At 40.8% G+C, this 17,474-nt stretch overlaps 1 protein-coding gene across 1 annotated transcript in view; it reads left to right on the top strand.

The window, feature by feature from the left end:
• ITGA2 (integrin subunit alpha 2) overlaps nt 1-17,474 on the top strand; it is a 106,262-nt gene that overhangs the window by 77,088 nt on the left and 11,700 nt on the right. The window contains exons 16-26 of the mRNA XM_045815357.2: nt 1,916-2,055; nt 5,248-5,399; nt 7,146-7,256; nt 7,820-7,902; nt 8,323-8,464; nt 9,624-9,716; nt 10,308-10,384; nt 10,472-10,555; nt 13,980-14,082; nt 16,022-16,132; nt 17,072-17,176. Of these exons, the coding sequence (XP_045671313.2) occupies nt 1,916-2,055; nt 5,248-5,399; nt 7,146-7,256; nt 7,820-7,902; nt 8,323-8,464; nt 9,624-9,716; nt 10,308-10,384; nt 10,472-10,555; nt 13,980-14,082; nt 16,022-16,132; nt 17,072-17,176 (1,201 nt within the window). The remainder of the gene's footprint in view (nt 1-1,915; nt 2,056-5,247; nt 5,400-7,145; nt 7,257-7,819; nt 7,903-8,322; nt 8,465-9,623; nt 9,717-10,307; nt 10,385-10,471; nt 10,556-13,979; nt 14,083-16,021; nt 16,133-17,071; nt 17,177-17,474) is intronic.

Genomic DNA, 17,474 nt, shown 5'->3' with positions numbered 1-17,474 from the left:
CAAGGACAGAAATAAATATATTGTGTTGGCCAGGGATTGGAATCAGAAAGAAATTGAGAATTCGATCAAGAGCTCCCCCTGCAAAAAATATATTTCATTCATTTGTCTCTGTTGAAAAATGTGCTTTAAATGTTCAAATATTTCAAGAACAGAAAAACATTACATATTGATGTGTTGTTTCTGAATTTCATTAAACTATTTATAATATTTCACATGTGCTTTTAAAAAAATGAAATGCACTGTTTGGAGTGCATCATTTTAAAGAAAACTTCATGTGGGGGGAAAAGTACAGATCATACTTAAGACTGACACATTAAAAAATATATTAAATAAAATCAGTTAAGAGTAGCATGCCATTAGAAAAATACAAGGTGTGGTAACATAGTCACGGGACTTATTTTTTAAAAAATTTATAAAAAATCCTACCTTTCAGTGAACATCACCCTCCAGCCATCTTGCTAGGCTACATCCTTCATAGCCTATATAATTGCTATACTATGACACTCCCTGTTTTTAAAAGATTTTATTAAGTAATCTCTACACCCATTGGGGGTTTCAAACCCACCACCCCAAGGTCAAGAGTCCCATACTCCACTAACTGAGCCGGCTAGGCACCCCAATACTCCCTCTTAATATCTCCAACGATGGCCAAACTTTTCTTTAAAGGTGGATTTGATTCTTCATAAAAGTCAAGACACATGGCGTCAGATCAGTTTATTGAGGTGATCAGTCGAGCTAGGTTCTTGGCATTTTGTGGTCACATTCCTATAAGGTGCTGAGACTGGATTTTCTGGGTAACTTCCTGAGAGTAATTTTTAGGAAACAAGTTTACAAAATCATTTCAATCAATGCCGCCATCTCCACTGGGATAAAAGATTCTCTTAAAGAGATTGACTTACAGAAACCATTCACTTAGACATTTTAGATCTTGTAGGTTTGAGGACATGTTATACTTGTTGTTAGATGTTCTATGGCTGCTTATTAGGGGGCCTCATAAGTACATGATTAACTGATGAAACAATTTTTCAATTGACTCAGGTCCTTCAGATGGTACCTGAAGTTAAAGAAAAAAAAGTCTTCCGCATTTTCTTGCAGTACTTCTCAAAACGGTGAAATTACTAATTACTACCTGCCTCTCTGTGAATAATGGAGCGTGTGCCCGAAGGGTCAGTACGATAACGTACAAAATTCTGCTGGCAGAGGAACTAGGAGATCATGAGCTCTAGCTCCTCACGTGCTAACTGTTACTCGGTAAACTGACAAGTTACTAAATGGTTTTTGTCTCAGACTTTTTCATCAATAAAGGGAGACAATATCTATTTCACAGGAGTGCTGTAGAAGCAAATGAGGCCACGTGTATGTGAAAGCTTTTTAGATATCTGGAGGGCTGTGCCAGAGTCAGAAGTCTTCAGTGCCCTGCCTGAGAAACTCCCCAGCCGTTTTCGGGTACCAGGCTAGTTGCCACCGTCATGGTCATACGCCACACATCAAAGAACTGCTGCCAGCCATTAAGGGAGGCAACAAGGAGACAGCCCGGCCACGTTCCTCCAGCTGTGCCACTCCCACCTTGCCACCTGCTGTCCCTTTGTGAGAAGAGCAAACATCACTGTTGGTGGCTGGCATTACACAACAGGGATCATGACTTTGTACTTGATTTGCCAAGAGGCTGCAGACTCACCTCCTGCACTTATGCATGCATCGAACAAAAAAAATATTACATGTGGATTGGGCTGGCAGTACAGTCACAAACACAGACATTATTCCTACCTGCCACTTTAAGGCTTTCAAATATGAAATACTGCTCAAGTGCTTAGATCGTGCAGAGAATAATTTGATAATGTTGGCCCTGGGTCCTCCAGGTAAAGATTCTAACATGTGCACTTGGTAGTAACCTGTTTCCATTTGTGTCTTTCAGGTCACAAAGTATTGCTGATGTGTCTGTGGATGCTTCGTTCACACCAGAAAAAATTACTTTGTTCAGCAAGAATGCTGATATAAAACTCACCCTCTGTTTCAGTGCCAAGTTTAGACCTACTAAGCAAAATGATCAAGTGGGTGGGTTGACCTAAAATAATCTGTGTGGAGACAGGTTTGCTTGTAGAGTTTTAGTCCTGAATATAACCTGTACTTTGGGCTTATGGACCAAAAGGAAAAAGGGTCTTGCAGACATTTAAATTGCCACACATTTGAGGTGCCTGAGAATGGTTAATTAGACATGGAAGATGTGGTTAGATCTTCCTCTATTGTCTCTAGAAGGTAACAGTCTGCCGCAGAAAGTTACTAACTCTGTGACCTAGTCCCAGGCTCTCCCAGCTCTAACCAAGTGTCTTTTACCCACAGGCTCCTTACCTCAAACCTTGGGCACACACAGATGACACTGATGTTACGCCCCTATTTTATGCCATATGTCGGCTATGACATGATCTAGATAGAGTGTGTTCAGCACAAGTACCAAATATTCCTATTCTTGAGCAATTAATAGACATGAAATAGAGAAAATATAAACAATATCTAGTTTGTGCCCAGTGTCTTAAATGCTCTAAATAATCTGGAGAAGTAGGTAAAAATCCGAAATGTGTCCTGCCAGCAGGAAAGAGTGAGGAAAACTGGACAAATGTCACCAGGAATTGTCCTTTCTCTTGGACTGGCACGTCTTCTTTCAGGGTGTGACCGAGTCCTTCCTAACCACTGCCCCTCCCTTTCATCTCTCCTGCTCCAGTGCTCGAAGAGCATGGCAATGGAGTTAGCACTTGATTAAACCCTGCCTTCCTTCTCTTGCTGCTTTTTCGTGGATTCTCATCCCCCTTCCATCAGATTTTGGCTCTAACCTTCAGACACCTGTAGTTCCTACACATGTTTCATTAAGTGGTTAACAAACCAACTTAATCTGCCTCTCTATTTTCAGTCTTTGTCATGAGCCATACCAAGAAATACATAGGTTAAAAACATAAAGCAGAAGTGAGATTCACATCTTGCCATGCTTTCCATGTTTTCCTACTTCTCATATCTCTCTGGCATTTTTCCTTGCAGGCATTCAAACGCTGACCCAACTCCGCGTAGCACATCTCACAGACCTGCCTTGTAGCAGGTCCGTTTGAGTAGCCGGGAGAGCTGAGTCAAAAACCATTCCCGTATAAAGACTAAGTGGCTAGATGTAATGTACAGCATGGAGACTATAGCTAACAACACTGTGTTGTATATCTGAAGGTTGCTAAGAGAGATTTTAAACGTCCTCACCACACACACACACACAGAATTGCAACTGTGTAAGGTGGCGATCTGTTAATGAACCTTATTGTAGTCATTTTCCAATGTTTACATATACAAAATAACTACACTGTATACCTGGAATTGATACGATATTATATCTCCATTACATCTCAACAAAGCTGGGGGGTGGGCGGGGAATTAAGTAGCTAGTGTGCCTAAAACATTAATTTGAGAAATATATTAGTTGGCAGAAATGGCTGGCTGGTTAGCTCTCCTGGCCTGAAAGCGTGGATTTGTCTCCTAAATCTTCCTCTTTTTGGTGGGGCTTCCCCCCTTCTGTTGCTGTAACTCGAAAGCAGGTTTCCACCTTCAGAGAATGTCCTTCACTGGGCTTTCTTCCCATTGGGCACCTTTTCCTTGACGTCTTCAGGTCCACACAGACTACCCAGTCATGATCATTTATCACTTAATTGTCTGGCAATAATAGTATGTAAGACCAGAATCCCATCTTCACAACTCTGAAAAGTAAATTTCTAAAGCATATGGTCTTGATTATTTATTGTACCAGGTGCTCACGCCAGTTTAAAGTTAATAACCTAAAAAACTGATATATTGCCTATGAGGCCATCCTTTTCACCAGGCCACTGGAGAAAAATGAGCTAGTATTACCATGTGTACTAACTCTATCCTGGCTACGTTCACCTCCCTGGCGTTGTTTTTCCTTTGTATTATTTTCACCACTTGTTTTTAGTTCATTTGATTCACTTACATTTTATCTATCTTTGTTAACCTCATTAAGTCATTGGAGCAAGAAAAATTATTTGACATCTCTAATAGATATTTTAAAGGTAACCTGTAGAATTAATCTATTTTGGAAGTCTATTCAAACTTTAAAATCTTTAAAATCGTAAAATAAGATGGAATAACCCCAGATAAGACAGCTAATGCTCTTCTTTCTCAGTTTTGGGCAGCAGTTTCTAGTTGAAGGCTCTGATACTTTGTATATTGGCTACTGACATCAGTTTTTATTGCTTTTTTTTTTTTTTTCATTTTCATTCCCCTGGGTTAGTAGTAGTATCTGGAAATGGAGGTTCAAAGAGGCTACACAAATTGCCTAAAGTCATAGAGCTCATACATGGTGGAATTAGAATTCAAACCAAGCCTTTTTTTTTTTTTTTAAAGATTTTATTTATTCGACAGAGACAGCCAGCGAGAGAGGGAACACAAGCAGAGGGAGTGGGAGAGGAAGAAGCAGGCTCATAGCGGAAGAGCCTGATGTGGGGCTCGATCCCGTAACGCCAGGATCACGCCCTGAGCCGAAGGCAGACGATCAACTGCTGTGCCACCCAGGCGCCCCTCAAACCAAGTCTTTGACTCCAAACTTCTTACTGCAGAGTTACATGCCTTCCCCCTCAAATAAGCATCTAGGGTGTTCCCTCAGAGTTGATCTCAAGTAACAGTTAATCCTCACAACTGAATGGAAGCCGAAAGAACATGAGCCCTGATTTCAAAATTACCCGTTTCATTTCTGACTATGCCCTAGCTCTGTGAATGGAGTTGGTTTATTTTACCTCTTTTATTATGTTTGTTATCTGAAATATGAGATCATATCCACTTTCCAGGTTGAGAGTAAAACCTGAATAAGGGAACATATGAGAATGTATTCAACTGCAGGCACTCAGGAACTGCTTCTTTATCACATCACTGTGTCAGGGATGATGAAATCGATCCTTGAGGAAGTGAGTAACTTGACCAAATTCCCTCAGTAGATTTCCTGGTGGCAAGCCCACTTTGCTCCCCACTCTTCAAGCCATGCTTCTTTGAATCCCATCTCTCGGTAACCACAGTCCCCTACATTGTACCAGAGCCTGAATTACAAATGTCGTGGCTGTCCACGGCTCACAATCCATCCACATAAAGACTGTTTTTATATTTTCTTGAGGTCCTTGATTTTGCCCAGTAAGATGCAGGAAGGCAGGGATGGTTTTTCTGTAAAGACTTATTTGCAATAACATTTCTTTGTGATTTTTATTATAGCCATTTTATACAACATCACAATTGATGCAGACCTATATTCATCCAGAGTAACCTCCAGGGGTTTATTTAAAGACAATAATGAAAGGTGCCTACAAAGGAATATGCTCGTAAGCCAAGCACAGAGTTGCGCCGAGTACGACATCCACATACAGGTGAGGCCTCAGTCCTTTCTTCATCTTTTCCTCTGAATGACTAATGAATGGCCAAAGTCTAACAAGGAAGCTTGGGAGTTAGAAAATGCTTGCCCTTCTAATTAATGCTTTTCTTGTCTAATCTTATGAGCAGGAAATCCCACATTCTTTATGCTAGTATGTGGTCACCTTCTATTATGTTACTAGCATGAAATTTTATTTGGGATTACAACAAAGGCTAAAAATAAGGTTCTTACAGAAAGCAAATACAGTGCTTTCTTAAACATTTAACAGGAAAAGCTTTTAGTAGACAGTAAATTTTAATTCTAGCATTTTCCTATCAGGGAAAATTTTTATTTTTAAGCTGCTGAAAAGGACAATTCCAACTGTGAGATTTCCACTATTGGATTTAAGTTAATATAGGTTAAGGATGAGGTTAAAATTATTTACTCCAATCTTATGCCATAGTTACTGTAGTTGACATGAAGTTTGAAAATCTCACAAGTAGGAAAAATGCTTCTCAGGGGGAAATTTCCAACAGAAAATTGATTTTATAAATTATATGACTGTTCCCCCCAGAATGATGTAATGGTGTTTGAAAATGTGATTTCCTCAGGAAACCATTTTTAAAAGAGCTGCTTAAGAACTTTCCTAGAACATGGTTGTCAGAGTTCAAGATGCATAAGAATTGCCAAGAGAACTTTCATAAAATGCATATTCTGGGTTCCCACCACCAGAAGTTTGGGTTTGAAGGTCCAAGGTATACGCAGATTTAAGTACTCCCAGATATTTTTGATATAGATGAAAGATACGGAGATCACATATCAAAAACTACTAAATAGGAGTTGGAAAAACAGAGTTAATAGAGGAATTAAAATCAATTGCATTGTTTAATTTCTTGTTCATGTTAAAAGACTTGTTTATGAAGGCCTGGATGTTTTTTGTTAAGATGACAATTATACACATTCTTTAAGGGGCTAAAAGCCAGCTCTCATTCTCTCCTATTTTTGTGCTAAGTCATAGATCAAATGAAACCCTCAGTGCATTCTGGGGGAATGAAGTCAGCCAAGCTGTTGTTCACACATATACCCCATTCACGCTGATGTGTAGTTGTGAAGTATTTAAGAAGATGTGTGTGATTCGGGTCAGCGAAGAGACCTTGTTTCAGTTAAAACACCATACTGGATATCAGTCCCAAGCCCATCCTATGTGCCAGCCTTACAGCCAGCTGAGGAAACCCCCTTCATCTGGTTTTGTAGAGCAGAGTTAGGTTCTGACTAAGGAAGGGAGTTCTCTTGTCATTTCCTGAGAGCAGCCCTGAGCACCTTCCCATCTAGGTCATACTATGCCCGCCCAGAGATTTGGTCAGGATACCTAAGGACTCCTCAGTCTTGGCAGTAGAAACTGGAAAGACCGTATGCAACAACCCAAGAGCTATGTACTGATAGGACTTTTAAGTATTAAAACTGGCATATCCTCTAAATATTTATAAATTGCATATGAATAACAAGATCACTGGTGAGCTTAACTAAGAACTGCTGCTTCAGATTTTTACTGAACCCAAGTCTCTAAGTTTCTTGGTTGTGGAGAGGCTAAGAGCAGAATTAAGACAGAGAAGAAGCAAGAGTGTGGAAAATTCAAAACGAGGATATTCTCCACAATTGAGAGGGGACTGTGTTCTTAATCGTGAACACATTTGTGGTCATTTTCTTGTTTTGAAGCTGCTGTGCCCTGGTAAACTGCCTCACTGTGTCTCTGTGTGTTTAGAAGCCCTCTGACGTTGTCAGCTCTTTGGATCTGTGTGTGAACATCAGTCTGGAAAACCCTGGCGCCAGCCCCGCCCTTGAAGCCTACTCTGAGAAGGCCAAGGTCTTCAGTGTAAGTGCGGTTTGCCCTTCCTGGAATTCAGACTGGTTAGCTTCATAGTCGCTGCCATCGTGGTCGGAAGCTACCTAGGACATAACTCTTCAACTGTTAGTCTTCTAAGTGAAATACCTTTATGTGCAAAGCTCACCAGCATGCAAGTTCCGAGGACGGGGACTTCTGTCTTCTTCACTGCTCTATTCCCAGCTCCTGGAGCAGTGCCTGGCCCACCATAGGTGTTTGATAAATATTTGTTGAAGAAATAAATAACCATAAAGTCAAACACCTCGTGCTCACCACCCACTTAAAAAAATGTTACCAATACCTATGTTCTCTGCATCCCTCCCTACCCCCATCACGTTCACGTTCATCTTGCTCCCCCAGGCAAATCATCACCTTGAATTTGGCCTTTACTGAGGCTTTTCTTCCTATGTTGCTAAACGTGTATATTCCTAAAATGTAGTTTAGCTTTGCATGGTTTCGAGCTTGTATAAATGGCATAATTCTACATGTATTCTTCCACAATCTGGTTTTTAACTCAAAAGCAAATGTGTTGGAATGTTTTTCCCTTTTTGTAGATCCCTTTCTACAAGGACTGTGGGGATGATGGAGTTTGTATCTCGGATCTGGTTCTAGATGTCCAACAACTGTCAGCTGCTCAGTAAGTCTGCTTTTGAGCTCAGTGTAAAATGTAGAAATAAGACACATTAGATCACTTTATTCAAATGAATGTTTATGGAGATTTTGTTCTACAAAAGAAACATCCATAACTAATAAAGACCCTTAAAATCTGAATTTCAATTTCTTCCATCCATAAAAGAGTAAAACAGTAAGAAATTGCAAACCGTTTGTACTTGGATGGTTCCTCTCCCTGCAAGGTAGTTAAAATCAACGAAGAAGAAAATCTAATAGCATTGACTTAGTTGTTGTTTGCATCATTTCACTGTGAAGATGGACTATTAAACAACTTTCTCAGTCCTCCGAATCTGAAGAGTTCTGTCTTCTTATTTTAAAAATCAACGAAGTATTTGAACACCAGCCTTTTTAACCTTAACTTTTTTTTCCTTTTTTCTTTTAACAGAGATCAAGCCTTTATTGTCAGCAACCAAAACAGAAGGTTAACATTTTCAATAACACTGAAAAACAAAAGGGAAAGTGCATACAACACTGAAATTGTTGTTGGTTTTTCAGAAAACTTGTTTTTTGCTTCCTGGTCGATGCCGGTAGGTGACTACACTCCAACACTCTGGGCTCACCGCTCTTGTGTTTTCTGCCTGTTGTTCAAGACCGTCTTGCTCACACTCAAAACCCCGTGTGCTGTATGCTACCTGAAGAAGCATCTTACTCCTAAGTGCCATCAGTCCTAACTTTGGGGCTCCCAACTAGTTAAACCACATGAGAATGTAGCCTGGCTCTGTATCTAGACCAGTTCTGCTGCACAGCTTGGTCAGTTTTTCCTCTGCCCTGAGACTTGGCCAGACACAACCATAACTCTTCTCTAGCCATCTGTGTGATGAGGCTGCCGTGGTCGTAGCACACATGCTTCGAGCTGCACTTGCTCTGGGAAGTTAGAGTCCCATAGCCCAGTCCAAGCTTTGTAACCACAAGTCTTGCTACTGCCAAGATGATGCATTCCAGCGAGGTCAGTTAATCACGTTGACTTGATCACTATACCAGGAACACACTTGGCCACGAATGCCCCTCTGGCCCCTCCGCTGCCACCAAGCAATGAAAGGGAGAGGAGGGAAAAGCTGAGATTTGCCAAATTCACTACTTGATAAAAGGATTTAAAATGGCATCATCCAAGTTAAAGTCAACACGAACGTAACAGATTTAGTGTTCTAAATCTATTCTGACTTCGGTGTTTCAATTCCCTGTGCCAAATGAGAACTTATTTTAAAGAGGGGGGGAAAACCCAAGGAGAACTAAAAAAGATTTCTTTAAATTATTTAAAATACAAATATCAACATATGATTTGTTTTCTTCTCTTGAAAGTACAAATTTCAAATGTATTGAGAGAAAGGTATGTATTAAAGACAGCATTTCTAAATATTGGATTAAAGTTATTTTGTGCTTCTGAAATATAAGAACTATGATTTACTTCTGGGGGAAAATTCTAGTATTTTGATCTCACTTTTGGTTTATTGGAGGTCCTGCTTAGCAATAAAAACAGTATAGTATTTTATACTGGACAATCTAAGACAATATAAGATTTTCGAGTCTTGGGGGACAATAAATTCATCGTGAACCAGCTTTACTGCTAAAATGCTCACGTGGTTTATACATCCTTCAGCATGTATGTGCACGGGCGGGCGCACGCGCACACAGACACACACACACGCACTCCACATATTAATTGATCATTGTTTCCTTCTCCTTCAGGTTGATGGGACAGAAGTAACATGCCAGATTGCTTCATCTCAGAGGACTGTTACCTGTGACGTTGGCTACCCTGCTTTGAAGAGGGAGCAACAGGTACAACTTGCATTTCGTCCTCAAATCCACACTAGCCCCTCTCAGCACTAGTGTTCATTCACCACCATTTCATCTTCATTGTTAGGTAACATCATTTGACAGGCGTCACAAAATAACCAGCTGCATATTTACAGGAAGTTTCTAAAATATCTGAATGTTTTAAGTTATTAATAAAAGTGGATTTTCCCCACACAATTCATTTCAAAAGCACATACAAGAGGGAGAGTCCTTTTTTTTTTTTCCGCCTGAATACGTTGACCAACACTATTCAGAGTGCTATCCAGAGTCACAGGTATCCTAAGTTAACCCCTGGTAAGCAAGTTTCACATCAGCACAGAACTTTCAAATTCTGACAAGTAGATATGCCTGTGATGTCATGATCTGTACACGTGACTCAAAAGGCAAGCCCTCTAAGGCTGAAGGTGAGGTATGCTAAGTATAGCAAGGGGCGTGAACAGATACTCTACAAGCCTGAAAGCTTACAGTCAGAATCAAATTGGGGTGAGCTTGCTTTTCTGGGAAACTTTTGTTTTTTTATTGGTCCTTGAGTATGAACCACCCTAGATTAATGAATTTTAATTCTGTGTACAGGTGACTTTCACTATTAACTTTGACTTCAATCTTCAAAGCCTTCAGAATCAGGCATCTGTCAGTTTCCAAGCCTCAAGGTAAAACATAATGAAGTTATGAATTGATGACAGAAGGGCTTTAATAATATTTCTCTCTAAATAGTTTCCTAATGTTTGCTTCAATAGTGAAAGCCATGAAGAAAACGAGGCAGATAATTCGGTCAGCTTCAAAATTCCTCTGCGGTATGACGCCGATATTCACATAACAAGGTAGGTGACACAGTGAGTAGCCTCTGGCCACTGATACTACCTGGTTTATGACACATTTGGCTCGTGGCTAAAGAAGTTCTCTCTATGTTCATTCTTAACTGGAAAAATTGAATTAAATATTTCCCCCTTGTCAACTGAAATGGAAGTCCAGGGACAAGTCAGTCCTTAGGAGAACCCCGAGTGACTATGTAGGTTTACGGACTGAGAGCAACACCGGAAGGGTCAGAGGGGCAGCCCCCCTGCCCCTGCCGCAGGGAAGGATGTCCGCGGGCTTCAGATGCGGTGCACACTTTCCCAAGCGGTCACAGCAGAACTCTTTGGGCCCTGAGGAGTTGCCGCCACTTCCTTCTCCACGCCTGCTTCCTACCATCCCCATGAGCTCGCAAGCAAGATCCCCCTCCCAAACACTGAAGCCCCAAGCACACGCTTTGCACATAGTAGGTCCACCACAAATAGGAAATCTTGGCACAGAAAATCAGTTTCTGGGTGGAAAATTCCTGACATAATTTACGAGGGGTTTCTTCCAACCCAGAGGAAATGAGGCATTTCCCAAAGGAGGTCATCTACGAAGAAATGCTGTTTTCCCTTTTCTTGCCCGATCCCAGCAAGCATAGCTGAAAGCAGTGGCAAAATGATACTGGTCGGTACCAGCTATCTTGAATTGTTCAGAGGGACAGGTGTCTTGAGAAGTGGCTAAGACGTGGAACACCAAAGGCACGAATAGGGTGATTGATCACCTTCGCTCCCACCAGAAAGTGAAGCAGGTTCGTGGGCGCAGACACCCCCGAGCACAGCTCTGCAGGTACGCAGGCTGAAGGCAAAGCCCACCTCCCAGCCTGGGAACCAGGGTTTTCCACCTATTGAGGCACGAAGGCAGCTGCCTAGCACACACCAGTGATGCCTGGAAAATGTGCTGCAGTGTATTGCCAAGAAGCCAGGCTGCGAACGGTGTTTAGGCACGGCGGATTTCTCCCACTTGCCACATCGCCCCAACCCCTAAAAGCACGGAACACACAGATCATGCACTAGGTCACTGAGCAAAAACAAAAAGGAAAATGTGTCATTATGTCTAGAGCATGAGACACATGAGCAAAGATGAAAGAATGCTTCTATATCAAGAGAGCTGCAAACAGCAAAAGCAGAACAAAATACAGCCCAAGCCGTCCATCCCTGAAAAATTAATCAGTAACTACAGATTCCAAAAGGCCCCGCAGGGCTAAAAGAACTGAAGACCAGTTCATCCAGAGAGATTGTTATTACCACATTACCTGATTTTTTTTTCCTACCTACACTGATTCTTACCCTAAATGCTTTTTCTTAACACAGCCTTTATAGGATTCTACTCTTGAACCACGGCCAATTTTTCCAGATAGTTTAACATGAAATAAATATAAGATTGAAGTGGGACTTCACTTTCAGTAACATTTTAGCCCTGTATTTTCGTGATGGTAAACTGGATTTTAAGACTGTCTCATGTTCTTCAAAAGATATCAAAAAGCTTCTTTAAAAATTAATAGAGAATTATGTGTAAACACTAAAATGGCTCCTAATCCCACCACCCAGATAATTCCTCTTGGTGTTTTTTTAAAGAAAGACATGGATAGAAAATCCAAACACTACAGAAAGATAGACAATGAAAAGTGAAGTCATCCCTCCCGCCCCTCTGGCCATTCCGGAGATGACTCAGCTATTTTTCAGAACACCTTCCAGATGCGAGATTTGTCTGTCTACCAGGATATATGCAACACACACACACTTCCCTGAATGGAACGATAAAATCCTTCTCGAACCTTGCTTTTTATGTAATCTTAGAGAAGTTTTTCTATCAGGACATACAGATCTAACTTATCCTATTCCTGGCTGGATCAGATGTAACCAGTTCATGATTAATAAGATAGTTGATTGTTTTGCAGATTTATTTTGTTTAACCATCACAAGTACTGTAAAAAAAAATTTTTTTTTGAAAACTTTTTGAAACAGTCCTACCCAATCATTGAGTGTATCCCTTAGCAACCACTTTGATAAATGTGCAGTTATACTGTACAAATATTAGGGGTGGAAATCATGATGATAGACTTATTTCTAAAACAGGAGGCCCCTGAGTATAGCTAACTGCTCATAAATACATTGATCATCCACACTTAAGTAACTTAAGGAAAACTTAAGTAACAAATGGAAAAATGTCAGATTGCTTTAAAATTCAAAAACAGAAAATACGAATATAGAAACTAACTCTTCTTAGGGGCTCACACAAAGGTCTTCTGGAAGGTAAAGGGACTAACTCATGCAAATACAGCCAGGCTTTCTGTTTCAAATTCTAGTCAGTGTTCCCACTTTCCATGTGAGGCTGACAAATCATTGTTTCCTCTCATCTACATAACCTTGACAAATGCCACATCTATTTGAGTCTCCTAGGACATATTTTCCTTTTGAGAATTTGGAAAAGTTTTTTTTTTAAAGCATTAAAAAAGACAGGAGTTTCATAAAGAAGCCCAAAAACTATCTCAGAAAATGTCCAGTTCAAAAAAATTTTTTAAGGAAATAGAATCAACATCTGAGAATTATGATACACTGTCCAGGGGGAAGAAATACTGCTTTTCAGACTCCTATGCCTGCTACCGACCCCTCACAGTCCCAATGAAGTTATCCTGTTTGAATCCAGCCTTAGTCCCAGAAATGAGTGAGGAGGAGAGGGAAGGGTATCCAGTTATGAGTGGTCCTGTTGGAGTTCCTCTGACCTGGTGCTCACTTCACTTGCAAACCTTAGTTGGCAACCCCAGGCAAAGAGATCAAATCATCTGATACCTCTAAGTTTAGTCTAATAAAACCTCTGGGTCAGCCTTCATAAACGTGGTCTCCACACTAGTCATGGAAACAGACCAACCAACCTCAATTCAGACCAAAAGCATCAGAGTTGGTTTGGAACTACAGAAGATAGGGAGAAGGAATAACAAGGAAGATGTATGCCCTCTTTTACAGGCATCCAGTACAAAATACTGCAGGAGCTAAAACCCAATACCCTATCATTGCATTTCGGCAGTGATGGCAAATCCTCTGGCGTATCAATCCAGCCATCCGATCAACAAGGAGCAGGTGTGCACTGCCCTAGCACACCAGTCGGTGTAATAGCAGTCTTGAGTTCTGTCAGTTCTAAAGTGATGCATTTGCACTTATTTTAGAAACCTTACAACTGGTAAACATGGAACACAAAGAATCTTATGGAAAGATCATGAAGGGATATGTTTTTAAAGGAATTTGTTTTAGTCTTGGGAACATTAGCCTCTAGGTAGCACTTGTTTTCAGGATGTTTTTATACTAAATATAGACACTTGTAATATAAGCTAGAAGATATTCAAAAGAAGTATTAAGCTTCGAGAACAACAGCAAAACTAAAATATTTGGCTTTATAAACATCATCCAACAGATTCACCAACATAAACTTTTATGAAGTCTCCTCAGATGGGAATGTTCCTTCTATCGTGCACAGTTTTGAAGATATTGGTCCAAAATTCACCTTCTCCATTAAGGTTGGTAAGCCTGTCATAAGAATACTAAGTCAGGACCAGGGGTGGGGGGGTGGATGAGACCAGGAAGAGAAGTGAAAAGCTGAACTATACCAGTGCTTCTCAAACTTGAGTATGCATTAGAATCACCTGGAGGAACATTAAGACACATGTCATGGGCTCCATCATCCGAGTTTCTGATTCAGTAGGTCTGTGGTGAGCCCAAAAACGTGCATGTCTAACAAGTGTCCAGGTGTTGCCGATGCTGCTGGTGCTGCTGCTGTACTTTGAGGACCACTAGAGCTCTCAATACATAAACAGCTGGGCTTTGTGCATAGCTACGTGTTCTGAGTAAGAAACGATTGATATGTTTTGGGTTTTTAAAAATATTTATTTCACAGAGTGAGAGCACAAACCAGGAGACAGAGGGAGAGGGAGAAACAGGCTCCCCGCTGAGCAGGGAGCCCGATGCAGGGCTCAATCCCAGGACCCTGGGATCATGACCTGAGCTGAAAGCAGATGCTTAACCGACTGAGCCACTCAGGCACCCCAATAATTGATATATTTTGAAAGCAAGTGCTCAACATTAATCAACGAAGTGTTAATATAATGGTATTACTGTGGGCAAAAGTCTCTGGAATATAATTAAAATGTCAGTTTATCCTTGGAGACCACTTCTACTTGAGAAGCTAACCATTTACACACAAATACCTTCAGTCAGTTTGCATTGGCATTCGTAAGCAATTACAATCTAAAGATTGTATCAATTATATAAATTTGTGAAAAATTGCTATTTTATAATATAGAAAATATGAAAGGTAAAAAGAATTCATCCACTACCTTAAATGAATACCATTTTATTATTTTTTTTAACATTTCCTACTAGTCAGTTACATGGTTACAACCCTGTGATTTGATGATGATTTGATTTAAAAAAAAAAAAATCTCTAAAAAAAGTCCTGATTTGTGATCCAGATACTGGAATGTATAACATGTGGCTAGTTTTTGACAACTACTTATTTAATAGGATATTTAATCTGATTAGTAGTAACAATAAAATAACATAGGGTATAGTAAGTATCAGCACTTTGAATCAAATATGTTATGTGTATTAACCCATTTAATTCCCAGCTTAGTTATAAGATTGGTAGGATTATTATTCCTATGGTTGTTTTCTTTTTAAGATTTTATTTTTGAGTGATTTCTATACCCAATGTGGGACTCAAACTCACAACCCCAAGATCCAGGGTTGCATGCTTTACTGACTGAGCCAGCCAGGTGCCCCCCATGGTTGTTATTTAAAATGTTTAATAGGGACACCTGGGTGGCTCAGTCGGTTAAGCATCTGCCTTCAGCTCAGGTCATGATCCCAGGATCCTGGGATCGAGTCCTGCATCAGGCTCCTTGCTAAGCGGGAGGCTTGCTTCTCCCTCTACCTGCAGCTCTCCCTGCTTGTGCTTGTGAGCACTTTCTGAGAAATAAATAAATAAAATCTTTTAAAAAATATTTAACAACCAGAAGGACATGAGCACTGGCCAATTAGATTCCCCACCAATGAGAACAAACGCCGTTCCTGCACATAGCCACTAAGTTGCTGATTATTTTTATTTTACAAATGTGGAAAACTGAAGCAAACAGAGGTCAAGTATCTTGCCCAAGCCACACTGCTCGTCAAGGGCAGAGTGGGACTTCAGCCCTGTAGCCCAACTCCACAGTAAGTGTTTTTAACCCACTCCTAAGTCACAAATTACTTACCAGTTCACATTGTAGATGTTGAGATTCTCCACGAAGAGGTGAGACACAGAGGCCCAAGCATGATTCCAAGTAACGAGGCTTACTTTCAAATGGACTCAATCTTACCGCTTAATGGTTGCCTTACATCAACACAGAGGTGATGATTATTATTTTTACAACATGTGCATGATGTAGCAATAACCAGAATGTTTTCTTCCGTACCACGCAGGTCACAACAGGAAGTGTTCCAGTAAGCATGGCATCTGTAATCATCCACATCCCTCAGTACACCAAAGACAAGAACCCACTGATGTACCTGACTGGGGTGCACACAGATCAGGTAAGGACAACCACACTGCCTACAAACGTGTGCACTTTCCATATGGAAATACCCCTTGAGGTTAAGGTGATTGTGTCTGATATCTTATGGATGGAAAACTGAGAAGATAAAAGCTATGCATCCTGAGTACCAACTAACTAGCAGTCAGTTTCATATTAGAAGCAGGTTATTGTCCTAAGGAAATAATTATAGGTGGCAGAAATTATTCCTAAAGCTCGGTCTTGGCCAGGTGAAGATCTGACTTTGTCAGCGTACTGTTTCTGGAGAAGTTAGTTGACTGCCACCATGGGAGACCAGTTGGACTACACAGCTGCAATTAGTAGCTGGTCTTTAAGATGCCAGCCTGGACTTTCACCTGGTAGTGATCAACCCTGGCTCCCCATTTTTATCAGCAGGACTTCCTGCCCGGGCTCAGGCCCACCCGCAGTTGATTAAATCAGAATCTTCAGGACAAGGCTCTAGCACCAAAGATTCTGTAAAAGCCCCCACCCCCAGGTAGTTCTAACGTGCAGCCCAGGTTGAGCAGCACCGTTGAGCCAAACCCCTTGACACTGGCTCAGCCTTAGTCTGGCACTTAGAGCTGGCTCTCTGGTAGCGTTAGTCCTGTGGTGTGCACAGGTGATGACACGAAATCAGTCTTAAAATGGTCCACAGAGAACCCTGAATTCAGTCTGTCACAGTCTATTATCATTGAAAATGGTCTTGTTACATACGAGGCTGTAAGAACCAGTGCCACCCCAGCGAGACACATCAGGAGGATCTGAATACGTCCAAGTTTACATGAATGGTTACTGGAAGTGGGGCACGGTCGGTGAGGTCAAAGAAGCCTCAAGTCCCTACCCCGCCCCAACATGTGACCATAGGACTTCCTAACATGTTAAAAGGAACATCAGAAATGATTTTTGCTTCCTGAGACTGATTTGATGTCCTTCTTTATAGGCTGGTGACATCAGCTGTAATGCCGAAATAAATCCACTGAAAATAGGACACACATCTCCTTCTGTGTCTTTCAAGAATGAAAATTTCCGGCACATAAAAGAATTGGTGAGGACAGGTTAATGGGGTGACTATTTCTTTGGGTGATTTACTGTTTGTTTTACCTGGAAATCAATGCACTTCTTTTCTCCTATCACCTCATATTACAGAATTTTCTCATTTTAGCTTTGATGGCCTGTATGAATCAAGATTTAGAAAATACTCTCAAATCTAGGTTATTGGGATTATTATGCTGGTACTATAAAATCCATGCACCAGATGTTGTGAAATCAAAAGGACTCCATGTGAAACTGTTTGTATCAGGCACTTTGCCAGCATTGCGAAGAGCCGTGAGGGAACTGAGCAT

Source organism: Ursus americanus, chromosome 15 (genome assembly GCF_024610735.1).
Source record: "Ursus americanus isolate L20-20 chromosome 15, mUrsAme1.1.p, whole genome shotgun sequence".
NCBI lineage: Eukaryota > Metazoa > Chordata > Mammalia > Carnivora > Ursidae > Ursus > Ursus americanus.
The sequence above is the reverse complement of the archived record's forward strand: the minus strand, read 5'-3'. Positions and strand labels throughout refer to the sequence as shown.